At 47.8% G+C, this 27,452-nt stretch overlaps 1 protein-coding gene across 1 annotated transcript in view; it reads right to left on the reverse strand.

The window, feature by feature from the left end:
• grin2ab (glutamate receptor, ionotropic, N-methyl D-aspartate 2A, b) overlaps positions 1 to 27,452 on the reverse strand; it is a 77,016-nt gene that overhangs the window by 12,193 nt on the left and 37,371 nt on the right. The window contains exons 6-14 of the mRNA XM_040186772.2: positions 12,737 to 12,903; positions 12,495 to 12,629; positions 12,312 to 12,411; positions 11,066 to 11,271; positions 8,101 to 8,215; positions 7,800 to 8,002; positions 3,251 to 3,419; positions 1,739 to 1,892; positions 247 to 372 (exon numbers count right to left, since the gene is read on the reverse strand). Coding sequence (XP_040042706.2) covers positions 247 to 372; positions 1,739 to 1,892; positions 3,251 to 3,419; positions 7,800 to 8,002; positions 8,101 to 8,215; positions 11,066 to 11,271; positions 12,312 to 12,411; positions 12,495 to 12,629; positions 12,737 to 12,903 — 1,375 coding nt within the window. The remainder of the gene's footprint in view (positions 1 to 246; positions 373 to 1,738; positions 1,893 to 3,250; positions 3,420 to 7,799; positions 8,003 to 8,100; positions 8,216 to 11,065; positions 11,272 to 12,311; positions 12,412 to 12,494; positions 12,630 to 12,736; positions 12,904 to 27,452) is intronic.

Genomic DNA, 27,452 nt, shown 5'->3' on the forward strand with positions numbered 1-27,452 from the left:
CTCCGGGGGGCGGATTTCGGACGACGTGACCAGCTTGAGAAGAGACTTGTTAATGCTGCGTTACATTAAGTGGACCGTCTCAAGTCCATGGTAATAATAGGTCACTTCCTCTGCTCCAAGGGAAGCTTTGATCTTTGCTTCGTGCAGCTGGGAGCGACGATTTGTGTGATCTTACTGATTATGCGTGTGCGAGTGCGTGCGTGTGTGTGTGTGTGTGTGTGTGTGTGTGTGTGTGTGAGAGGCTACCTTTGCCTTGGGCCAAGTTGCGGTTGAAGCCCAGCGGACTGACGAACTCAAAGAGGAAGACGGCGATGGCCGTGACGATGAGCAGCATCACAAACATCATCACCCAAACCGATGCACTGAAGGGCTCTGCGAGTGAGGGGGAGGAGGGAGGGGGAGGGAGACAGAGAGGGAGGGGGGGAGGAGAGTTAAAGAGAAATCGAGTCCATGAGACAGGAGCAGGGGATGCAGAAGAAGTGAGGGACGGAGAGGAAGGGGAGACATAAAGGAGACGCCGAACAAAAAGGGCAGAGGAAGGATGGGGGCGGACAAAGCGAGGAGAAGATGATAGAGGAGACCCGGAGAGGGGAGAAAAGGGAGGCAGATGGAGTGAGAATGGGGGAGGGAGGGGGAGTTAGTCACAGAGAGTTTGACGGAGCACATTTCCATATTTCTCATTATTCCCTTGGATGAGAGCTGAGAGGGGGAGAGGCCCGGGGCGGGGGGAGGCGGGGGAGGAGGGAGATACAGGAGAGGAGAGAGGGAGAGAGGAATCAGACTCTGAGTGATCTGATGTGCCCCGCTGTGGGCACGTGTGTGTGTGATCTGTTGGTATGTGATCTGGGCGAGTGAGAGTGTGAGTCCGCGTGTGTTTGGCGTGCGGCAGGGCGGGAGTTCAGAGAGCGGGACGCGTGCCAGAGAGGAACCCGGACAAATTGCGTGTGCGTGTGCGTGTTTGTCACTGTATGTCTAAGTATGTGACCGCCAGGGTCGGCCAACCCTGAGAGATTGTGCACTGAGGTGCCTCTAATATGAGTGCGAGGGATACTGAACCGTCACTGATACCTTGGGCCAGGCTCAACACACACACACACACACACACACACACAGACGCACACCCACAACGTGCTTTGATATAAATACACACACACAAAGCATTCATCCTTTAACGTACATACGGCCAAAGCACATCCATTCTCCACACGCCCCTGATTCAATACGCAAACATCCTAATACATACGTGCAGTGTCACACACACACACACACCCCGCCCCCATTTTCACGCACACACGCATGACACAATGCTTGGTACACAGGGACCAACACACCAGGATGGTCCAGTACGTCCCCTCGCTCCCCGGCTCGCTCCAATGACAATGCAAGACATTAGGCGAGCACAAAGGAGCGCTTCAGCTTCTAGTCATCTGAACCACTGGAAGAGGAGGAGGAGGAGGAGGAGGAGGAGGAGGAAGAGGAAGAGGAGGAGGAAGAGGAAGAGGAGGAGGAAGAGGAAGAGGAATGTTGGAGGAGATTTTTCGGGAAAAACAGCTCGCACGCTCCGCTTCCTCCGCTCCGCTGCGACTGTTCTCACGGTGCCGAGATGAAGTCGTGGTGCGAGTGGCCAGTGAAACATGCCGCTTCATGCACGTGGTTGTGCCATCGCCTCGACCCCTCGCTGCCCGCTCGCTGCAGGGGGCAAAGGAAACAGCGAGCGGCCGTGCGGTGAGAGATTTACCCAGGAAGGCCGACGGAGAGACCGTCCCGTTGCTACGCGACACCATGACGCTGATGCCCGTCTCCACAAAGGGCACGGAGAAGTCGATGGCCTCCGACCTCTCCTCGTTGATCGTCAACGAGCCGACCGCCATCACCGCCTTCTTATACACCACCTGGTGGACGGAGGGTGGGATGGTCACAGTGAGTAAGTGACTCACCACGTGCGCTGACATATAAATATAGTCAGCTCTGGGAAAACATCAAACAATTTGCCTTTGATACGTTGGTGCTTTTTTTTTTTACTGGGGATGTGAAATATCACAGTGACTGAGGGTACGAGCTCAGAATGTCGGCTGCAGTTGGAGGGCATTTTCGAACGTATACGATGGAAAGTGAAACATACAACTGTCTTTTTCATTCTTCCACCATTTCTGGTTGTTTGGATGAATCCTGACAGACGGCGAGTCGGCGCATGAAGATGCCGTTTTCAGTTTAATGCGGTAAAATGTTATGGGTTTCTTTCGGATTTAATTCACTAAAAGGTTCCCAGCGGTCTGCTCACGTTACCGTTACAACAATCATATTGTCGGCTTCCATCGTCAGACGTATTGCATTCCACCTTTAAGGATTCTACTGTGACAGCACTCAGCGTCAATTACCTCTGCCCGGGAGGTGATGCCTTTGATCCGGTTTGTTTGTCTGTTTGTCACTAGAATAATGAAAGAAACTACTGCCTCGATTTCTTATGAAATTTGGTGCGAGGGTAAAGTCAAGGCCATGGGTGAACCCTTTTGATTTTGGAATTTATTGAGATCTGCGCTCTCCAAATACCCTCCGAATTTAGTCTGTGGGTGAGCAAATTACTATCCAGTTAATCGTGTGGAGCTCAAAGGCCCAAAGAGAACTATTATTGACTGTGTCACATAGCGATGACTGAGTGTGACTCGAACGCACCAAACGGTCATTACTTTTAATAAAAACTTCACCAAGGAATGAACAAGCAAAACGTTCAACCTGAGAGGCAGTTGGCAGTATGCAACCAAACGATATATCTAACGTGTCATTCAAAAAGTGCCAGACCTTTAATATGCCAACAAACAACAATTTGCAATGCAAAGAGGAGATATTAAGTCTACCTGAGCTGCTCTCCCTGTGTGTGTTTCGCTACACATATGCTTGAAACGTTTTATTAAGAACCTTATATTTGCTTCCTTGCTGAATACTTTGACCTTTGGGTATACGAGGCAGCACAAACACACATATAGCTTTAAGTCCTAACATGCTATCAGTGAGCCAGAGGGGGTGCTGCTCGGTGGATTTATGTTAAGTTGGGCAAAGTCAGACCAGCCGGTTCCTCGTGTTTCCAGTCCACGCTGCGATAAGCTACTTGGCTGCAGCTTAATATTTACCACGAAAAAAAAAAAAAACACACTAGCGGCGTCGATCTCGTGAGCATATTGACGCCTCCCAATAATCTCCAAGAGTCAGACCGGTCTGTTTGGGTAGTAAGAGAGAGACAAGTGGGACGCACCTCTCCGACCATGCCGTTCCACATGTTGTTGATCTTCTTGCCGTGTTTTCCATTCGTGACCAGGTAGAGGTCGTAAGTGAACTTGACGTTCCTGGCTATCTTCTTCAGAATGTCGATGCAGAAGCCCTTGCAGCACTGTTTAATGTAGGAGCCTCCTGCTGTGCTGTTACTGCAACACACAACAATCAACAATTAGGTCGTGTTTAACATTTCACAGTTGGTGTGTGACCGCAACTGTACTCAGGAACTCCTGCAATCATGACAGTGCAGAGTAACCATGAATGCTGCTGAAGGGCAGCGCTTGTATGAAGTGTGTGTGTGTGTGTGTGTTTTCCTCAGTGCTTGAAAACACAGGGGTGCTGAGCAGATGCTGCCGGGCTTTAAATAGAGCCGGGCCCTCCAGAAGAAGAAGAACCAACCTACATGATTAAAATATCAGCTGTCCTTCCCCTCGTCTCCCTCCCCGACCCTCTCCCCCCTTCTCCTAAGTGAGGGGGGGCCTTCCTCCCGAAACGCGCCGACAGCCCACCTACTGTACGTACGCCGAGGAGCCCGACAGACGGACGCTGATGCTCAAGGATGGAATGATACTCATAACCTATTAAAGCGCGTTTAAAAGTATTTCCCTCCCGCGTCGACCCCCTCTGATGCAGCGCAGCACGTGTGGAACTGGAAGTGGAACTCTGTGACCTTTTCACCCGCCGTGTCGGCTGATCCGAGAGAAAGTTCACGAGGAACTGAGGACTTCACGCGCACGCGCACACACACACACACACACACACACACACACACACACACACACACACACACACACACACACACACACACACAAAGAGCGACTGTCAAAGAACGGAATCATCAAAGGATTAAAATGCCTTTTAGCCGCGGCAACCTGCACGTGTGCGTGCGTGTGTGTGTGTGTGTGTGAGACACCGCGTAGTATTCATACTAAAGTAAATGTGAGTCTTTCTATGTACAGTTTGTGCCCCAGGTGTTGTAACGCACACATAATGTATACTTTATCTCTCCCAGCTGAGCCCTCCTTGTGTCCGTATGTTCCTGCGTAAACACACACACACACACACACACACACACAAATGAAATGGAAGGAGTGGCACTTATGGATGGGTGGATAGATGTACGCATGGATGGCTGGTCACGGGAAACAGCATCTGTATTTCTAAACGAAGGCCCCGGAGAGACCCGTCATCTTGGCCTGTGACCGCTGGGATCTGGACGCCGATGGCTTTGGGACGAAGGACTCGGGTCACAGGTCAAACTGTCAAACACGCCCCGGCCGTCTTAATGGTTCCGGGCCCGCGGTGTCGTGACTGCGCTGACTGTCGGAAAAGCTCACTGCTGATTGTGTTTGCTCTTTCCGGCTTTCGTCTCGGGTCCATCTGGCTCAAAAGCTTTAATCCTGCTCGTCGGAAAAAGAAAAGAAATCTCGCCAGAGAGTAATTAGTCGAGTTCTTTGCATTTCCCCCTGCGGTCGGCGAGGCCGACGTCCACCTCTTTTATCCTGACGAATAGAACTATTTTCAATGGCCTGGTAGTAGAATCCTGGAGGAGACGCTGGATTTGGACCGCGTTGTGGCCGAGTGATCAACCACAAGCACAATGCAGATGCTGAGCAGGTGGCGAATAAATGAATTGAATAACGTGCGTATGAACTGGCTGAGTGCAGAAAAGCTCAGGTGTGAACTAAATCGCACAAATTAACAGAGAGAAGCAGCGGCTCGCATTCAGGTGTCCATATACTGCAGATAATTGGAGTAAAACCCAACGAGTCGAAGAATTCAAGGGAAGCTTCTTTGAGCAAGTTTTACTTTTCCTGACTATTTGTGTTGTTTACACTCAAGGAGGCCCGCAAAACATTTCAGCCACTATAAACCGGCTTTCAAGTGATTTTCAAAGAGAGAAGTGCAATTTTTTTGAAATGTGGCTGTTGAAGGGGCCCGGCTGATTTCTAAAAGAAGAAGAATGTGTCACAGTTACGCTTTAAATGTGACCAAAATCTCGAGCAAAAAGTGAACTTATGAATGAAATGCACAAATGAATGTCTTATGTGTATGAAGAACTGAAATCTGTTGGCTTTAATATTGTTCCTGTCGAAGGATGGTTTAAGCAGTCCAGCCCACTGCTGCAGTTAAAAGTGTTATAATATGCAGCGAGGCGGTGAGGAATCAAACATACATTAAGAAATCATCTCATTCGATGAAACAACAAAGTCCATTCGAAATAATTTCAACGCATTAGCTGGCGCTGTTATCGCAGGCGAAAGATAATGAAATATTCCTGTGATGGTGTCTGATGAAGATATGCTAATGACCTCAGAACCGTCTTCAGTAAACAGAAGCAGGTGCAGAATGAGGATACGACGGCATTCAGGGGATTGAGGGCTTTTAACAAACAAACAAAAAACTGTTTGTCATTAATTGCGCCGTCTCGCCCCGGAGTGGCTATTGGGGAGCCACCGAGGGAGGGGTCAAGGCCAGGTGAGGCGCCGACGCAGCCGCCGCGGGGAGCAGCAGCGCGCCCTCTGAGCCGTGCGCCGCAGCAGGACGCGCTGCTCAACGCGGCGAGACCACTGCCTGCAGATGCACCCGTGCAACTCTCCGAGGAGCCCTGGATGCCAGGACCACAACTTTGAATTTGATGTGAGCAGCCACGGGCGGCCTATGGGTAGAGGAGGGGGGAGGACGGGGGAGGGCAGCGGGGGCGGGGGGTGGAACTCGGGGAGGTTGCAGACAGGGCAGGATGCAGCGCTCTGGATGGCTTGTAGCTGCCGAGCAGAAGCGTTTATAGGAGCTGGGAGTCGCAGGAGTCCAGATGGGAGAGGACGAAATGTTGGGCCGCGTCCCACACGGAACATCTTTTCATTTGCTGTGTCTCGCGGTACAGCGGAAGCTGGGATTCATGTATTTATTTTATCTTCTGTTACACACAAAAAAACAGAAATGTGATCATTAATTATTAAATCAACATTAATGAATTACTTTTCCTGTCCATTGAAAAATATGCTCTACTTTGTAAATTTGTTTTCAGCTTCAGCATCAACTTCAGCTCAGCTACACTTGAACTTTGGTCTCTGCTGAGGTTAAAGTTCAGTAGGGAAAAAGTAAGACCCTGAACACCTACATTTCCTAATCAAAAGTAACGTTTTCAAATTTGCAATTGGCAATTTAAAAAATGGGAAATTCAACGCACTGACGATACGATGCATCATTTCAATATGAATTACTTCAATTGTTCTACTTGAGTCATATTGGAAACGTTTTTAATTGTGATCACATTTCACTAATCAGTGTACAGTTGCTTATAAGAATCAAGACATTACGGAATTTATTTGCATTCATTTGGCCACATCTTAAATAATTTAGATAATAATAACAGTAAAAATACAAATTATATGGAAATAGGATGCAACCTTGCTGCGCACCAACGTGATGAGAATTGTAACGTGTCTATATTTATCACGACGGGCTGTCGTACTAGTTATTAATTAGCAAATGTATCATCTAAAACAACACAGAAAAGATGACACTGATTTAACAATGAAACAAAGGGCACAACGCGCAACACGTGCAACCACAGCGATAGCAAAAACAAAAAAACAAGTCAGACAGATTGGCATTAGCCAGCTGACAGCGGCAGAGAGCTTTTTATTATTAATGCTGACAGAACTGATTATCCACAAACCAAGTGGGAACCACTTTGCCAGCATGTTGTGAACTCTGTGACAGAAGTCAGAAAAGAGTTTTACTCGTGTACGACACTGACTGAAGAACACAGCGTAGTGAGTAATCTCGAGGGAAAAACACTCGTCACATCGCGGCTGACGCGTCGAGTCGTTACATGCGAAACTGAAATTAGCGGCAGTGACTTTGTTGTGTATACAAATTAACATATATCTTCTACTGACTAAACCCACCTGAGGCTACACGGGGCCTATTTCTCTTGGTTGAAGAACACACAGCGACAACCAAAGTTTTAACACGGTACAGCATTTACACCGCGTGATTACTTCAGATTGTCAGCCAAATATATTTGGAAATCAGTCTGGAGGACAAACAGATGATGAGTCACTATTATATAAAGTAAGAATGAGTGGGCCCAGTATAAAGCCTTGTGGAACAAAAGTGGACGCGCAAAGGTCGGCTGATTGATGTTCTGAGACACATTGAGACGGGTTTGAGAGGCGTCGTTCTATTCATTTATTTCTGCAGAAAAGTAGAAAACAACTGGTGGGAAGAAAACAGGGAACCTAATTGAGCGTTAAATGCTTTCCTGAGATCAAGAGACAAATTTGCGTATTCCACCGGTTTTTTTTTCAAATGAGAAGAACAAACAAGCTGCCGTTTGATCATTTATTCCATGTCCTTGATATCAGACGTCAGTTTCCTCCCCTGCTTGAACTGGTGAAATAAGAAATGCTGCATTTATCACACACCCAGAATCAAACTAGTGAAGGCCACCAGCGGAGGTGTGAGCCTGTATCGGCAGTGTGTTGGTGCCGCGTGTTTCGCGTGTCACAACGTCTACTCACTCTTTGACGTGCTTGCGGCAGGGCACGGAGTTCCTCACGCAGGTCCCGGTGAGGATGTCCACGTTGTCGACGATGACGAAAGGTTTCTCCTCCAGCGTGACGATGGAGAGATGGTTTTCATCCGCGTCCTCGTCCCCGTGCGAGTTGTACCTCGGCCACACCGGGAACATCAACGACAGCGTCCCGTTCTCCCAGCGGCCCATCTGTGTGTGTGTGTGTGTCAGACGAAATCAGTGACCCCCATCTCAATTAAAAGTGTTTTTAACTGCTCGTTTGCAATACCGCCGTGTTCATTTGTTACCTTCTCCCAGTTCCTTTCACTATTCAGGACGATGACAACCAATTTGGGGTTGGCCTGGTAACCATCCGGAGTAAAGGACAAGTCGCGCCCTTCATTCCATACGTGCATCATGTGTCTGAAACACACGGGAGAAAAGAAAGCGGGAAGCTGTTGTTAGCTTTAGTTTTGCATCTGTTTTCAGCGTTTGTGTGAATGTGTGCACGAGAGTAGATGGATTTGTAATAACAAGTAAAGTGCTCTATAATCACTGCAAGAGTATCCTCTTTAAATCAATGCTGTCTTCACCCACTGTGTTTGTGCATGCATGCCTGAGTGTGTGTGTGTGTGTGAGCATCTATTTGTGTGTGGGAGTGGGGCGAGTCAGAGGCCACACATCGGCCCAATCAGAGCTCCGCATTGATTTCTCAACAGATATACGTACGCCTGAAAGACAAGTCACTGGTGCAAAAAGGCTGCCCTCGCTCTCTTACTCACAACCCTTCTCTTGCATACGCAAACAGAGCCTTTGCTGAAACATTTACACGTCCGCCAAAGTGAAGCAGCAGAGAGGGCGAAATGAAGCAGCGTTTCTCTCTGCGGGGTTAAGAATACGCTCGCTCCGGCGAAGCGCTTCTCGAGGAAGTTGTGAGCGTAAACACCGGGGCGACGGCATGGCTTCCCACTGGGGGGGAAAGAGGCTTGTCTAAGGAAGTTGACTAAAAAAAAGCCAAACGACAAGAGGGACAGCAGCTGCCGAAACAGAACACACTGCTGTTGTGGATCTTATTACAAATACATTTATTCGTTTAGACACGATTTCCAACATAGTTTGAGTGACGACTAAAATAGAATATTCAAGTGTTAGTTTCAAAGATATTCTAAGTCTTTTGAAACACATATTTAGTAGCGTTTTTTTTCATGAGAAGGCTAAAGCACACCTGCTTTTTGTACGTGAGAAGGTCAGAGGTCAGATCCCAGGGTCATGTGGGATTCATGGAAAATAATAGTTTGGGTGCTGTTTGACTTGCGCCCTGCAGGTGAATTTTGCACGGCCGAAGCGGCCTTCGTCCTTAAAGGTTGAAACGCCATCAGTGACGCGTCAGGACAGTTGTGTATTTCTGTGGTGCAGCAGGTGATGCCCTTGTCACAGCGCATCGCCACAGCTGAATACATACTTTATGGCACAAACACAGTCGCAGTCTATTCTGTGAAACTAGTGTCTCCCCCTATTTCAGGTTTCTTATCATGTTTGGTTTAAGCGAATGTGGCGCTGTGTGTTGTTGATGCATGTTCATACAGATACGTGTATTCCTGTCATTTTGTGACATGCGTGAAGCCAATAGAGCAACACGTTAAGCTGCATTCAAACAGGGGTTCAGTGGTTTTGGAATTCCCAAACGTAAAATTATTTGCATCAACTAGAGAACCAATGTCCATTTTAATTGAAGCACCGGCCACATTAATTAGAAGAAGAAAAAAAAAAGACCTACAATTGCAAAAAGCATCTTTCAAATGTGGCTCCACTTACTACTACGTGCAGAACATTTTCCTAGTATTGAAGTGCTCGGGCCGACATTGTGCAAGTCCTTTTTATAAAAGGTATGAATATAAAAAGGAGGGGAGGCTCTTCCCAACTCCTGCATTGTGGCGAGGAGCATCTTTTCAGAGAATAGTAACAGCTTAGGGGTTGTCATGGTACAGTGGTTCCATCAAACAGAATAACCTTTCGAAATGTACTATCGGGACAAACCCAAGAAAAAGCCATGTGCCATCGCGAGGACCGGATTAACCGAGCTAGATATTAATGCCTATCAGGCAAGAGCGACGGAGAATCCGAACACGGGGCCGATAATGGCTTTTAAGTGGCAGATTAATTTGGTTCTATTCCTCTCCAACTCACGTTGTTTATACACGCTGCGGCAAGATTGTATCCAGACTAATGTGTTGCAGCATTGTGATCGCAGCCTCGCCACTTGCAGATCGGGGGGCAGGGAATTCCAACCTGTCACTGCATTATCACAGAAATTGGCTGCAGTTGTTTTGACTAATATGCAAATTTGATTCAATAAGCTAAAAATGATGGAACCCCTGACGGAACGAGGGAAAGATTATTCGGGAAAAAGGTTTGCGCTCCGACTGAGGTCTGAGTTATATTGGATCAACCTGTCAACAACGCTAGTATTGTATGTGCTTTGATATATAGTGTCATGGTTTAATAAGAGAGAGAAATGGAATAATAAAGCCACACTGGTGGAAATCACTCTGTGGTTCTCATTCTAATGAGTCAACTCATAAGTCATCATAAATGGCAACCTGACCTCTACGTACTGCATTAGTGTGTGAATTAATAATCCCATTTTAGCCACAAACTGCCTCATTTTTAACATGTAGTCACAATATCACACCAAAAATCCCCGAACGGAAGCAAAGCCTCTAAAACACTTGCTGTAACATTGGTTACAAACTTGGTTTGACAGATGTGACTGGCATGCACATGTGTATGTACACACACACACACACACACTTACATACTGCCACACAGCCCCGTAACAAGAAAAAAGAGAAAACAAAGGTGGAACTCTGACATAATGACATCCAATCGTGTGAAGTAAGGTGCGCGCACGAAACTACGCACGCACACGCACACACACGGTCGGCTAAAGTCACCAAAGGGCAAAGCGGGGTCGGCCTGAGGTTCACTTTCTAGCGTCGCTCGGCTGCGGCAGCGGAGGGAGCTGAAACGCAGAGCCGCCGTGTCCACAACGGCTAAAAGTGCTAAATGTGTTTAACACTTGTGTCATCTCCGCTTCCTCTCTCTCATTAGAGCGTTAGAGAGACTTACGTAACGCGGCTCCACACCCAGCTGCAAAGACTGAGAGCGGTTACGCAAGTCCCCAGACCTTGATCTGCTCACGCTCTCACGCGCGCACACACACACACACACACACACACACACACACACACACACAGAGAGACACACACACACCTGCGCAGGGCGCTAGGTGGGAGCTTCCCGGGGCTCCTGTCTGACGGTGTGCTGTAGCAGCTGCTCTGGGCTTCTGGCAGCTCCCCCTTCTCCCGCAGCATGGCGGTGGCGGCGTAGGAAATGATGCCCACCCCGTCACGCACACGCGTGTCCAGCGGGTAGTCCCAGTCGTCGTAGGACACGGAGATCATGCCCAGGGGAAACACCTGGGAGGGGAGGAGAGGAAGGTCTGAGAGGTGCCACACACTCAGTTTGACTTTAAAACCCAGTTTAAAAAAAAACACTAAAAACAATATCTCAAAAGGTGTCGAGCAGGTGATTTATTGTTTGTGTGTATTGCTGAAGTAATTCATCACCGGATATCACAATTGAGTGTGTGAGCGGTGGTGCACGTCTGAATGCCGAACTGCTCCCTTGGGAAGAGGCTACACCTTGAAACTGTCAAAATGAAAGAATTTGGAAACCAAATAGCTCACTAAGTCCGTCTGTCAATCCACACCAAGATATTTAGTTTCAATTTTTTATTTGCCACAAAATGTGGAATTAGATTAAACATAAAAAGGGACTTTAGGACAAAGGACGAGGAATGGAGGAGGATAACAATTTCAGAGGCTTTTGACAATAAGTAAGCACACATTGGATATTTTTTTAGTTTTTCTGTGAGTGGAACATTTCAGCTTATTATACTTTGAATTATTTATGCAAATATTCATGTCCTATTTGGATCAGAGCAAGAAGAGCGTAAACAAAGCAATAAACTAAAAATATGTTAATAGGGCTTAAAAGAACACTACCACATGTTGGGAAATATGCTTACTTGCTTACTGGATGGATGAGAAAATTACCACAATATTTCCCTGTTACTTAGCTTAGCTTAGCACAGAGTCTGCAAACGTGGAAACAGCTCAATCTGCATGATCTTTGCATCTAGTGAAAGGGGCTTTTCTTGGCAGCGAGCAGTAATAACCTTCAGTTGTCCTTATAACTAAAACTGCAAAATAGTCAGGCATCCAAATTATCAGCAAACAAGATACAGTGATAGAAAGCTTTAGAGATGCTGCTAAGTTGGCCTTGTATCCTTCAGAATCGCCGTGTTTTTCACTGCTCATATCGGAGGAATAAAGGAGATGAGTTTCATACGCAGGAGAAGTAGCAGATAACCTGGAAAACAGCTCGGAATTCTAAAACACTTCTTGTCAAACCGCTCGGAAGCGGCCACCTGTTACAACACATGGGGCCTCGCTACCTCGGGGGTAAAGTCTGGGTTGCCGGTGGTGAGACTGGACACAATCCAGATGTAACCGGCTCCGATCAGGCCCAGGGAGCGAGCTTCCTCCAGAATGTACCTGCGAGAGGAGTCGCAGAGTCAATAAAAGGTCCTCGGCGGTGTGTGTGACAGCGAGACAGAAAGACAGAAAGACACACTCACACGGCCTCGTCCTTGGAGCAGTACAGCAGTATAACGGGACTCTGGATCCTCTTGAGTGCGATGTGTGATTTAGAGTTCGGGTCGCCGTCTACGGCGTCCAGAGTCACCACGCTCTGCAGGTCCCAGCGCACAAAGCTGTAACAATACGCCGTTAAATGATACAAGGTGCTTGATCTCGTCAGCAACCCGTAAATAGAGGTTAGGGATTAATCATGTGTGTGTGTGTGATGGAGATTCATCACCTGTGATCCACAGTTATCTTCAGCGTGCCGATGAAATCCTGGTACCCGGGGAACTTGGAAGTGACGATAGAAAAAACATGCCAGTCGTACTCCTCCATGATGGAGAGCATGAGCAGAGCCTCCTGCTGCAGCGCGGCACCGAACTGGAAGAACGTGGACTTCTCATCCTGCAGTGACAGACAGGCCGGCGACAGAGACAGTCAGCGGATTTGTCTGAGGGAACTGAATTAATTGCACGGGAGAAAGAGAAGAAAAAAAAGAAAAAAAAGCCAGAGCGAGCGAGTGCAAATCAGACTCAAAAAACCTGGTGGAATTAAAACCATTTTTAATTTTTGCAATCAGTGAGTCAGACCCGGCGTAGGAGATAAGAGAGTGTGTAAGCGCTGGAAGAACGAACGGGGGGAAATGGGAAAAGCGAGGAGGAGATACTGAGAGATTGAGTCAACAAGTCGCACAACACTGCAAGAGAGAGAGAGCGAGAGACTACTGGCAACAGGAGGGCCCGACTGGTCGGAGATAACGGCCTCATAACTCACAGGCGTGATTCACTGTGGCCAATGGGACAGCAGCCATTCATTGTGTCGACGCCTAATTGAGGCAAACAACGGCGCTCTTCCTCTGTGCTCTTTGTGTGTTATTGAACCGGCTTAATGTATTAAATGTGGAATCTGTTAATGCCTAACGTACAAAAGACACGGCGCCATTTCAAAGCGGTCTCTCTGGATGTCAGAGGATATCTTCCGTTTAAACTACGCCTTAGAATTTTCCAGAATTAATTACCGGCGCCGCGTACGGTTAAATCAGTTAGTCTCGGCATCGCAGGGAAACTGGGGGTTAGCGAGAGGGCGAGAGGCAGCGGCGATCATTACCGGCTGCAAAAGCAGCTATTAAACAGAATGAAACCCAAAGCGAGTGTGAAATAAGTGGCTAACGATTGCATGAATGCATGTTTGCATAAAGTGCGAGCTGAAATTCGCCGCCACCCCCCCCTCTCCCCCCACGGGGGACGCAGCAAACAGACAGCAACACAAGCGCCCGTCCACCAGAGAGGAGAGCGCAGCAGCAGGCAGCGAGCAAAAGAAAAGGGCTCAAGGGGAGAACGCCGAGGAGAAGAGGGATGCTGCAGTCCTGTGAGTGGGACCGAGACACCTGCCGCAGGAGGAGAAGGAGTGAGAGTCTCGGGATGAAAAAAGAGTGACGCAAACCACAAACATCGTCCTGGGGTCCCTCTTTTTTACACACACAAACACACGCACATACACACACACACACACACACACACACACGCTCTCCACAGAGGGCATCAAAGAACGTGACACATTAAACATCAAAGTCCTCATAAACACACATGGAGAATCAGCTGTCGGCACCCGTGTCTCTGCCCCCCCCCGCCCCGCCCTCCACCTACCCCCTTCATGTGTGCATAGGTGTGTGTTTGTGTGTTTGTGGGTAAAACGTAGATTGTGCCTCTAGTGTTGTCCCTCAGTATGACAAAAAGCTGACAGCTCAGGCCATCACAGAGAAAGCAGCAGCCCCGCAGAGATTTAACTTCACCGCTGCACAAAGAGAGAGAAAAGTGGGAAGGGGAGAGGATGAAATTGTACTTCAAAAAGATCCATCTCACTGTTTCCATCTGTGTGTGTGTGTGTGTGTGTGTGTGTGAGAGAGAGAGACTGGAGGTGTGTGCGGCGTTATGCTTTATTCAGGTTTAGAAAGAAAGGATAAAAATGTCTCCTTGAGCTGGAACAGGCACATCCGCAGTCTTACCCAGATAACACGGATGCTAACGTGCAGCCGCCCACTCGCTCGCCAATATAAGACTACAACCGGCAGTCGCTTATAAATCACAGCTCAAAACAATCGATTTAACAATGAATTGGACGACAAAACAACCCGGTAATCATTTAAAGGATCATTCCTGTCTCTTATAATAACATGAGTCATATTTATGTGGTTTTTATGTGGTTATCATTATATTATGTACTTAATCACCACATTGCAACGAAGATCCAACGAGGAGGAAGCAAGACAACAGTTTGGCCGTTTTATCTAAACTGCTGTTATGTAAGCGCACAGAAACGCAGTGATGGTGGATGGACTACTGCGTTCAGATGAATCTGTATCTGCTCTTTCCTTTGGCGAGGGAAGGATTCAAGGACAGAGTAACATTTTTTAATTACTCGCAGGAGCCTTGGTATTATGTTAACCTCAATGTCCGGCCCCAGGCCGTCCACAAAGCAGCCACCAGACGTTTAACTACATCACAAAAGCGCGGTGGAATCGCTCTTATTTTAGGCTTCCTTCACTGGCGGCCTCTCCTTTGAAGAATTCAGTTAAACGTGTATAATCCCAACTTGCAATGCGCTGCACGGTACGGCACTGAGCTACCTGGCTGAGCCCGTAATTCCCAGAGGTACCAACCCGTGGCCCTAAGTCCTCCGAAAAGGCCGTGTCAGCTATTCCCCGGTCAAGGCTGAAAACCGGGGGGTGCCAGGGCATTAGTGTGAGGGCTCCAATACCTTTGGAATAAATTATCTGAGCAACCAGACTGGAAAACTCTCATTTTTACGGTTGACACACTCCTGCTGTTTTATGTTATCCGCTGTTTATCTTTTGCTTGGTAAAGCATTTTTGCCACGGTAGGTTATATATAAATAAAATGATCATATAAATGTGTATTTGGTCAGAGAATGGTGTGGAAAGGTTTTCTGGAATAACTGCATGTAAGACTACAGGCTTGGGGGGGCGGGGGCAGCTGGACTGACGGGCCGCTCTCAGATGGAACCGTCTATCGAGACAGTTGGGCGAGTCCATCCTGGTTAGCATCACAGTTACAATGCATGTAGAAAGCCGAGGGCAGAGGACGTATAACCGGACCGCCTGGCACCCTCTGCAGGGCCTAATGATCGCTCCAGCATCATAGCACAGATACAGCGGAGCTACTCACACGCCGCTATTCAATTGTGCTGCGATTGATTGATGAATGTCGTTCATTTATGCTCCTTTTTAAAAAATGTGTCATCTTGAGCTACGTGGATTATGTGAATAAATATATTTGTGCTTCAATAACCAACACTTTGTGTGTGTTGAAGGGAAGATACTGGGAAGATGATGAGAGGATGAGGAGCTGATGAAAGAGGACGAGGAGGAGGGGAAGAGTAGATGAAGAGAGGAAGATGAGAAGATGAAGAGGATGAGGGAACGATGAGGAGAGAATAGGGAGAAGATGAAGAGAGGGTGTGGACGAGAAGAGGAGGAGAGGATGAGGAGTAGATGAAGAGAGGATGAGGATTAGAGGAGTAGATGATGTGGATGAGAATTGAAAAGTAGTCTTTTAGAAGACTGAGAGGTGAAAGGGGAAGATGATAGTTTCTGGTGGTTACTGAATTATGAAGGATAAAAGAGACGTTGACACAGACCTGCATCTTCTCATCAAATCACACAAGTCCACCAAGGAGCTAACATATGAATAATGCACAACTATTACACACACACACACACAAACACAAATGTGTTCCCACATTATAACCCACATTCTCTACCTAGAGATTTACTGATGACATTGCGCATCAATTATATAAATACTGTGAACTTCACATAGTTTCACAACCACCCAAGTGCACAGCATCCACACACACACACACACACACATCCACACGTGTGCATGTGCAAAGGCCCTTCAAAATATAGCATAACTCATGAGCCAGCATACCATTAAATAATACACCGTACAGCAAGACAGCGTCCCACTTTCTCCCCCTGCAACTCACACACACGGGCTACTTTATGTCAAATCAACATTTTGTTTACAGCAATCAAGGAAGTATGAAAGCGTGGAGAGAGAACTATAGCGATCCCGCCTAATGAGAGAGGAAGGGGCACATTTCTGGTTGAGAAAAGGAGTCGTGGGATTCGGGGGGGGAAGGAGGTGAGGAGCAGAGCGCTACGAGAAGTGAAGGTGCTCCACTGAGGAGCATTAATTGAAAGGCTGGCAGAAGAGTACATGACACGGGGCAGCACAAAAGAAGAGGACGGAGCGAGCATGCAGAATAATGAGAGAGAGGCGGCGGTAAGAAGGAGGAGGAGGAGGAGGAGGAGGAGGAGGAGGAGGAGGAGGAGGAAGATGATGATGCCAGAAATGTGCTGTGTTAATATTTAATACAGTAGGTCAGTTTGATTGGCGCAGCTACATTAAGTTGGCCTGACAAAGTACGCCGCCCAGATGCCGCTAAGTACCGTCTCAGGGAAACTAGAATGGCAAAATAAGTTCTGTGTCAACAGAAGTGAAACCCCCGAAAACAGCAGCGGAAGCACTAGAATAATAATACGGTAGAGAGTTTGCAATGGATTCCCACGTTATTCTGGTGAATGGAACGTAAAAGGAAAAACTCAGAGCGAAACAAATCTCCTCCAAGGCGCCGCAGGTTTCAGGCTCCGGTCACACCTCAAACTAATCTGGTAAATACTTGAACTTCGGTGGTTGTGTCGTTCACCCTGCAGGAATCCAAGGGGATATTTACATGGGGCGTTCTGATTACAATGATTAGACAGAATTTCTCCTGCAACGCAGAAGAACATTTCAATCCCCTTCAGACATTTTGTCCAGACGATAGAAACCGTTGTACCAAAGTGTTATTAAAGCATTAAAAACGACAATGATTGCACCGAGTTCGGGAACGCAGCTCCAGATACCAAAGCGGCGTTGCCTGCCGGGACAATGAAGCCGACTTCACACAACATGACTCTCATAGTCGTCGGATCGCTGCACTCTTCGCACAGTGATGTTGCGGGTTTCACACCACGCTGCCGGCCGCCGGCAGGGGGTCACACGCCACCAGTTGCTGTCAACGACGGGCGCGTGAGACAGTTGTTGTTGGCACGTTTTATCACATGGTGGCCGGTTCGCACGCGTCTCGACTATTTCCCTCAGTTTTGTTTAATGTTTATTCTTGCACACGTCCATAAGGAAGCTTTACTCTCTTTAATTTAAGAACGAACCATCGCTGCGGGAGAGGGGTTTGGAATCAGGGATGGGAGCATATTGTTGTATCCCACAGTGTCTTATTTAATTACTTACTCCTTCTCCTCCCCTGTGGGTAATAACGCTGCAATCAGATGTCTTCATTGCATTAAATCCTCGATAACATGCCCATCCCAAGGACAAGTGCATCCTGTCCATCACGATTCACCGGCTATTAGAGCCCCATTTGGATTTTTAGGGACTCTAAACAAGGTCTATCCTCACCATCATTATTAAAATGTCAAAAAACCTTTGGATAGCATCGTGTACAAAAATGTTGTTAATTAAAACCGATATAGTGCCACAAACCAGTGTATCTTAGCACAGGTTACAGTAGTTCAACATGTGATGTTCTGTTTAATATATGCTTTAAATAAAGAGGCAAAGGAAGGTCACCTGGGGTAAGACACGGGATGTTTTTGTAGGCTAAATCCCACCTGGCAGTGTTGGATGTTATCAGCGTAATTAGTATTAATTAAGCACTGCAGGTTAGTATGTTAGAGGGATGAAAGGTGGGCCGACCAAACGAGGGCTTGTAAAACACTAAAACGGCAAACTCCAATGTTGCAACGGCGCAAATGTTTCAGTTTGTCTGCAGGCTGTTTAAGTCCTCTGCAGATGTCCTGCAAACTCCAGTGTGGACGGACGCGGCTCTAAATCCATCCGCTAACAAAGAATTAGCTGAGAAAAGCCACTTACAAACAAACACCTATGGCCTGGGAGGGAAAGCTCACTTGTCACTCGACCAGCAGAAGGAACACAGACGAAAAGCATCCGGAGGCAGAGAGAGATGTTGATGTGGCAAAAGCTCTTTATGGCACCAAGAGAAAGTTCCGCATTGGAATTCTCGGTGCCTTTTCTCTCTTAAGAATTCAGGAATAACACGATGAAAAACAGCACAATGCGCAGACGTCTAACATCAAACATTATTCTTTAAAGATCGCTAAGAGCCGTGAACAGGGACAGCGCGGTAGAACAACCTCTGCCTCTGGAAGGCACGGCATGAAAAAATTCTCTTGACATTAAGAGAATGTAAAGGCAGGTCCCTCGGTGGCTAACGAGCAGCGTGCCCCTCGAGCTCCTCGGTTTTAGGAACACGGAGAAAAACGTCCCAAAGGCCGCGCGCAAACCCGACCCAACATCGACTCTCCCGCGCTCCCACGATCTAGAACTGGCTGCCACGCGTCGGCTCTCAGCGACTAACAAAGACTACTTCAGTATTCAACGAGGGGAGAATCCCAACGCTTAGGTCTACTGTAGTATTTAACAGCCTCCCGCTCCCCGAGCACACACAGGATGGCGTTTAACGCGTTTAAAGCTAGCATAGCCTCGGACCAGCGACGCATTAGCTCTCACCGCGAGCTCAGGCAAGCATGTAATGGACAGCAGGCCGACGACGCCACCAGCGCTACAACCAAACCCCGGAGTGTAATTTGGGAATGCAGCACGTCCCCTGACACTCGCAAACACATTTTCCAGCTCAAACACTCCCACACGAAAGTTTGAAGAGGGCCCTAAGTTATTTAGTTATTTAGCGCGCCCAACGCGGAGGACGCTGTTTTGGTTAAACCGCGCTAGCGTGAAGGAAATGTAAGGAAAGGAAGGAAGCAGAACCGACTGAGTGTTGCAAATGTCTACGTCTACTATTAGATTATTTAACAAGAAGTTAGGTGTCATAATGAGTAAAACCAAATCATCAAATCTAGATTTTGAAATATTGAAACTTTTTATGGCTTTAATTTTTCTCTTTCAAAAAGGCCATTTAATGTATTGAGATTCAGAAAATTCTAAAAAATCATTGCCATCAAAATGTCAGTATATTGCTTATTAGATTCCGACCCGTATACCATTTTTACATATAGAAATAAGTCACCTTTCATTGAGTTACTTAGTTGTTATTTGGAATAAGTTTACCAAGAGCACATTTGTGCAAAACCAGTGTGAATTCACTATTTCCATAAAGCACTCTAAACCCACAGTCAGAAACTAATAAACTATGTTATTGTGCAGGTTTGCCTTAATTATCTCAAGAAAGTCATAAACTCACATTTGTTTTGGAAAATCCATTCAAAGCAGCTTGCAGACATATTGCTGCCTTCAAGAACCTGCAGTCATCCATCATGCACATTAAATATGTTACTTTCCTCTCAGCGTGTCGGTAGAGATCCTTCAAGGTGTCGATTTTCAGTGCTGCAAAAAACCTTATCGGCTACTAATTTGCAATGAGATTACCAGGAGATTAGTGATCTTTTAAGCCGGTGTCACACTGACTGAACCGCGCAGGTGAGATATTTCATCCCCAGAATAAAATGTGTTTTTTATTGGAGAGTTGTTGTTTTTTTTGCAACACTGCTAAAATATTTTTCTAAAAGTTTACTCCTCTGTGACCTGAAACATCATGTGCAGTTGAATCAAAGAAGTTTCAATAAATTAATTAATTCAATAACTAGTTAATAAAAGATGTTCTAATGCGCCGCTAATTTATTTTTTTGCCATGTTTTGGGTACAAACCATACATTTATTTATTTAGCCAACATAATTTGCGAGGTATTAAGTAAAACGCGTGAAGATACAATAATTATTGTGGCAAACAGTAACTTGTATGCTGAAATAAGTAACAGCCTTATTTTGGGTTGCACGTGGAAGCACAAACAGACTCCTACCACATTGTGATTTAATTAGCAAAAACCTCTCGAGTGCAGTTCTTGGGAAGAGAATCATTCCTAATTTGACAGCAATGCAAAACAAGTGGTTTCTTTCTTTGCACTGCAGACGAATCAAAACGCAAAACTTAAAAGTTCCACATTTTAATTCGATATCGTAATTGGTTGATATAAAAGCCCCGCGTGTGTTTTGAAGCGAAGAGCGGCGCCCGGTGCTGCGTCGCCGTACGGAGAATAACAATGCAAAGGAAAAACAGCCCCACGGCTGAGGCACCTATCGCCGAGCACCGGCAGTCAGACCTGCCGCCTGAGTGGAAGCCGGCGGTCGGCCCGGCCTGTCCGGGTGTCAGAACGCTGCTCACAGCGCCAGCTAATCACAACACCTGTTTAGAGGAGATTACAGCGGGATCCGCCAGAGTGCTGAAAGAGGCCTGTGCTTTATTAAAACTCAAGTGCCTGTGATATCAAAACACACACAAGCAGGAAAATAACGTGCGTTCTGCTGCTGCTGCTGCTGCTTTTTTTCAGTAAAAATAACTGTTTGACTTATCGAAGTTCAGAGAGAAAGAGATGTTAATGTTATTTCATCCCCCTACATGGAAAATTAATGACACAGCCGACCCTCTTCCTCCCTCGGCCCCCCTCTCCCCCGCACGGTTGAATGAATTTAAAACAGCTCAAGAACTGAGCAGGACCCTGCAACCCTCTCCCTCCTCTGTCAGCCTCCATTGGCAAATCAGAGAATTGCCGGTATGATATTTATAGCTGAAGTGCCTTTGGGTGAAAAAATAAATAAAATAAAAATCCCATTCTCGCTCTCTCACTTCCTCTCTCTCTCTGTGTTGGACCCTGCAAACCTTAGGCCTGGTGTAAAAATGTCAGCGAGGGGGTGAGTCAGCCCACCGGAGTCGTTGTTTACTGGCCGGCGCTAAAACAGGCCCAGCGCCGCAGGTCCCAGGGCGGGCCGGCCCGCCGTGGGGTCGGAGGTCACAGCGCCCTCTCCGCTGCCCGCTGATGAACAAAAGGATCCGGCTGGCGTAAGAAAACCACGCGCCAGATGAGTCATCAGACGATCCACCGTGCGTTGGTCTTCAAGCCTTTAGAGAAGAGCCGCAGGCGCCGGCGAACGATTAAAACATCTGGTTAAAATGACATTAGCCCGGTGAGTTGTTAACCGCGGAGGCACAATGCTCACTTAATGCCACAGAATACGTTTATACAACGGCAGGCGCGTCCAGAGGGCACGCCGGTCGGGTGCCGGGTGGGTTCTGGATGTGGTGAAGGCGATTTGGTTTGGGGGGGGAATTCACTAATTCTGTAGAGGGAAGAGAAAGCTGAAGGGGGATTCATTCATCATATTTAAGCCTTACTCAGGTCTGTGTAAGCCGTTTTATTCCCAAAACACTCCCACAACACTATTGTGCAGAAGCTCTCGCACATGAGAGCCTTGTTGCTGCGTTTGGTTAAACCGGCAACAGGCATGGCGCTCGTTCATCCCGCCGGCGAGACCTCTGCCCAGTTTTGCCACCGTGTTTAGTTCCGGTTTAATACCGGCGCCGGTCTCAGCTTCCCCCGTCTCCCCCTTTCCACTTCCCTCTCCAACAGCACCGCTCGTCCTCATCGCTTTCACTGTTACCATGGCGAATCAATGGTCAGTCTGCAGATGGACCCAACCACACAAACACACACACACATGCACACACACGGTGGGTTTTCTCTGGCATTCCACCACACTGGTAATGGATAGGTGTCGATGTTCTGTGCGGTTGAGCGCACGCAGGCCGATGTGTGCGTGTGTGAGAGTGTGTTTGTGTGCGTGCACGGACGGCCAATGTGTCAAAGATCACATGAGTAAATCTTTTTCCTTTACTAATTAAAGGAAGGCAAAGTTCCCTGAGGAGAGAACATACAGAACGTCAAGGCCCGGTGTGTTTGAAGTGATAACCGCACACACACGCACACACTCACACACACTCACACACACTCACACCCGCACACACCATACTTCTGTGCACAGACACACTCAAATATGCGCAAATTACTTTTGGCGGTGTGTATTTGAAAATCTGCTGTGCATCTGTGGGGGTGGGTTGTGCATGTGATGTGTGCGCGCGTGTGCGTGTGTGTGAGTGTGTGTGTATGCACAAACTTGCTACGTGTCCATTGGGGGAGTTAGAGCAGCTACACGGCAGATGCTTAAAGCCAGTGGCTATTAGACAGCAGAGCAGAGATAACAGGCCACGGCTGCCATTACCTACTACGCCCTATTAGCCCGAACCCGACCTGGAGACAAACAGAGACACACAGAAACGGGGCAAATCTGTACTCGCTCATATGTATCTTTGTGTCGCTATCTGTGGCTGCGCATGAGTGCGCCCTATTGGGCAGCGCACACCCGGAGAGACGGACGGGAGAGGAAGCGGTAGAGAGGAAGGAGAGGAGGGCTAATTTACCGGGCCCTCTTATTAGCGAGACGGATCCTTTCCAGATGCAGCGAGGGAGGGGAGGTAAGGCGAGACTCAGAGAAGGGGAAGTGGAGGAAGCGCTCGCACGTTGAGAAAAACAAAAGTGCATTGCAGTCCGTGTAACTAAGAAGAGGAGCCGGTAGTTGACAGGGAGGGGAAGCTGCGGGAGAGTTGCATGCAGAGATAGAGCGAGACAAAAGGGGGGAGAAAGAGGGGAAGATATGCGCCAAAACCCCCTGAGTGACATTCAATGAAAGAAAACAAGAGGGGGGGGGGTGGGGCCAGTCCCAATATCTGACGTTCCCTCGTGTGCAGGCGTGTGCCCAGGAGAGTGCGAGGGTGACACGCATCACATGCCGACTCCCCACCTCCATCTGCCGATCCCTCCACCCTCCTCCCCTCCTTCTGCCACCAGCCGGCTCCATGCTGCAGCTCTCCGCGCTCGCCAAAGCGGCTGCGCCCGCTCGGGTGTGGGGGGGAGCCGGGCGGACGGAGGTGGGGGGCACCGGCACGGGTGACCGGTTGGTGGGGGGAGGGAGAGGTGCGGGGGTGGGGGAGGACGACACGTCCACATCCTCCTCTCCCCCACTCTTCTCTCGCCCTCCCTCCCTCCTTTTATTTTTTTTTAACAGAAGTTTGAGCCACTGGGAGATCATTAGCACAGGATCAAACCCTAACACTCACTGTCCACGCGCCAACGGAGAGGCGCGCACACGCAGGGGGGAAGACGCGCAGTGCACACACACCACACACACACACACACACACACATGGAGAAACAGTACACGGACCGCACATCCACACAACGTGCCCACAACGGGGGCACAACAGTGGAGCGCTGCAGATTAAAATCCAAAACCCAGAGTGACGGAGACAGTGTGTTAACGTACGTGTGTGTTTGTGCGTGCATGTGCATGTGAATGGCGACAACTCAGGTGAGATTTGGGGGAGAAAGAGGAGGATTGAGGACCCGTTATTTTTTTGAGGAGGGTTAGACCCCCTGATCTGAAACAAAGAAAAGAGCTTTTCACTTCAACGCACTTGACAGACATGTGCGTGTGTGTTTGTGTGTGTCGACCCACTTCGGCACATGCACATAAACTGAGCAGCCGCCCCCACACATCAAAAGGCCCATCCAATGACTGCAAGCAGCCTTTCTCTCCCAGTCTTTCTAGCACACAAATGCAGAAAAAGTTGTATTCACACACACACACACACAACTTATATTCATCCCTCTCCCTTTCTAGATAAATGCATTCATGCATGCATTTACATGCACACATGCACCGCAGCACCCAGACATTTTGAGACACACACATACACACACACACAGTCAGTCTCTCCATCAGGAGTGTGTTGAATAATTCAGTCTAAGGGAAGTACACAAGACTGTTAGAAGTGTATTCAGCGCTGGCCTGAGGGCCGGTCTGTGCACTATAAGCATGATGTCACCGGCAGCCTCGTCCTCCTGTCCCTTTCTTCACTCCTCTCGCTATCATTTACTGGTTGGGTTCGGCTTTGACGGAGCATTGAACGCTTAATTGAGTCAAAAAAACATCCAACCGAGCATGTGCGCGGAAAAATACAATAAAAGTTTGAACAGTGTTAAGAGTTGCCGTGCCTTAAAAAGTTTATTTCAACAATCCTTACCGACTCAGACAGGCCACGCCCCCCCCCCCCCCCCCCTCTGCTTATTCTCCCACTTCTGTCTCTCCTAATCTCTCCCTCATTCGTTACATCCCCATCTCCTCTTTTTCTCCACCCTCCCTCCATCGGCCTTCCTCGCTCAGGTTTGCCAGCTGTTCCGCCGATCCACCGAAGCCTCCCTCAGATGTAGGTCACCCTCTCAATTAAGGCAATTAGCAGCATCCAGGCGAGCCCGAGAACGAGGCGCTCTCGTTCCAGCAACAGGGGCGAGAGTCCCGCATCACACGGCTAGCACTTAACACTCCGCTTGGCACGCGCGTCAGCGCCAATCTGCCGGCGCTGGCACCATGCGAGCGTTTTTTAACTTGCGCGAGCGACGGATTGGCCCCTGCGGAAGAGCCGAGGCCGCGGTGTTCAAACAACCAACAATCATCAATGGTTGAACACCACTTAAGCTGGATTCATTCATAGCCGGGGTAAAGAATCTCCGCCATGTGAAACGTCCAGATCTTCTCCGGTCTGCACGGAGAAAGAAAAAAGAAATTCCACACTGCAAACCGGAGAGGAAGCACTTTACAGCAGAGGCGAGGCTCGTCGCGCGGGGGTCAAGAATCTCGCCGCCTCCGGTGAATGTATAATAGCAATCCGCTGGCCGCCACACGGGAAACTATTATTGAGATGGCAGTGTTGAACTGTTTTTTCTATTATAGGATGACATTTGAGACGGTTGTTCCATATTTTCCATTCTGACAGAAAACATTCGCTCCACCAAAAACAAGAAAAAAGCCTTTTGTGTTTGTTGTTACACATACAGTTCCTAAAGGTCACGAGTGAATTTCCCAACAGATAAGACCCACTCGTTAAGAATTACAGCTGCAGAATATTCTAATAATTGTAATTCCAGAGACTGCAGCAGTGAAACTAATCAGGCGGGAAGATAATCTATATGAGGCTAGTTAAACATGTGATGTAAGCATCTGCAGCGGGCTCATCTGTAATGTATTAGGATGTGTCACGCCTGTGGCGCCGCTGGCCATCATTAACTGGCTGCAGTGATGTAGCCCTCTCTCGGATTACTCCAATTCAAATCTTCTGTTCGCTAGCCCCGGACCAATAACGTCTGATTAGTACTGGTCTGGAGAACAATGTTCTAGGATGCATCACCATCAGCGAGCCCAGCAACACCTCTGGCCATCATTAAACCGCTGCAGTGAGGTGGGCCATTTTTGGGCCATGTTGCTAATTTGCTCCGTACACACAATCACACGTTGGATGCAATTAATAACCGTTTCATCCCTGTTTGCCGCGTCGCATGTTCACATGCTTATGATTAATTTAAGTTAAGTCCGTTAGAATTCAAATGTTCTGGATCACAAGTGCTGAATTTAGCGACCTCTTTTGAATAGGTGACATTCACCCAGTGTGAGAAAGCTCAGATATTCAACCCTCAATAGGAAGCCTGAATGATACACTCCTTTTTGTTGAGTAAGCTGTTTTGTCCATCCCACAGTGACCTCTATCACAGGTTCTGCATTCGTATGCATGAGCACACGAATGCACACGGAGGCAGCGGGATTCTGGTTTCCCCGAAGCGCTCCGGTGGCCATTTGCACTTCATTTGCACTTTTAACACCCACATTCCAGGATGAGGTTGGATGCTGGTAAACGGGCCGTGTGGACAGCCAAATGAAATCTTTGTACCCTAACAGCTATAATCTGTTTATGATTTAGCTGTTCATTAAAATGTTCTTGTGAACCGGCTACAATCCGGTCTTAGCCGCTACGACAGAACGCCGTGAGGCTTATTCGTCGTCACACCGACAGCCGAGAGGTTCAGCGATTTAACTTGAAGGGATTCGGCAAAAATGTAAATAAGCAATAGCCCATCGCCCCTTTCCCATTTCCTTACTCCCCCCCTGCTCAGACAAAAGCCCTTTTCTTTTATTTGAATCTCAACCGCACACCTTTAAAGTGTCGTGACTGCATCTAACGCGGTTGCAACGCAATCGCTAAAGGGGAAGTGTGTCCGCACGCAGAGAGACAGATAAACACCTGGTCACGGCCACAGCAAGTGTCTCACGTGTTGCCACCAACACAGACACACACACACACACACACACAGACTCACAAAGTGAAAACAATACCACCATTGCTGTCGCTGCTGGTCAAAATGACGGTTTTATGGAGAGACGTATGGGCCGCTGTGACGGATTCTCGGGTTAATCATTGAATATCCTTGCATTGTGAACAACACCAGAACCAAGCCGAGGAAGGTGAGTTCAAACTGGAGACTTCCATTACCATCCTGCATCGAGGATTAGCCACTATAGCATGAGCCATGTGCATGATGATGACGACGTGGCGGTTCAAGCTAAACTGTGTTCCTGTGATCTAGGCAGAGGCCTGTGTTGTTGCTGGGCAGCAATCGCTGCTCTCGGGAGGATGTTTTGGAGGAAGATGGCACTGTCTCCCTCCAGGGAGCTGTCAAAGGGAAAGGTAAGAACGGCTTCATGACCTCATTCATTTTTTCAACACGTTGCATATTAGTGCTTTCATTTCATGGGGATATCGTATACAACTTAAAACAATTATCACAATAATCAAATCAATTAAAGATTGATTTTGATTATTATTTAATTGTGTAACTGGGACTATGTTGGCGTAGTTAAGTGAAGACATTCCACCAACAGGAACCGGTTATAAAGACTTCATTGATATTCTCTCTCATCTCTCTCTTTTCCATTTCGGTCACGGCCACTTGCGTCACTTTTAATGTAATCTAATTAAGCAAATTGAACATATACGTTTTTAAGAGACTCAATCTGACAGTGTGCATAGTTTTCTCTGCATTTACTTGCTTGGGGCGAGTCGGCTCTGTGTTCGGTCAAGTGGAAATCCTCCTGCAGTCGCCTGATCGGCCGA

This window comes from Gasterosteus aculeatus, chromosome 9 (genome assembly GCF_964276395.1).
Source record: "Gasterosteus aculeatus chromosome 9, fGasAcu3.hap1.1, whole genome shotgun sequence".
In the NCBI taxonomy this organism is placed as follows: Eukaryota; Metazoa; Chordata; class Actinopteri; order Perciformes; family Gasterosteidae; genus Gasterosteus; species Gasterosteus aculeatus.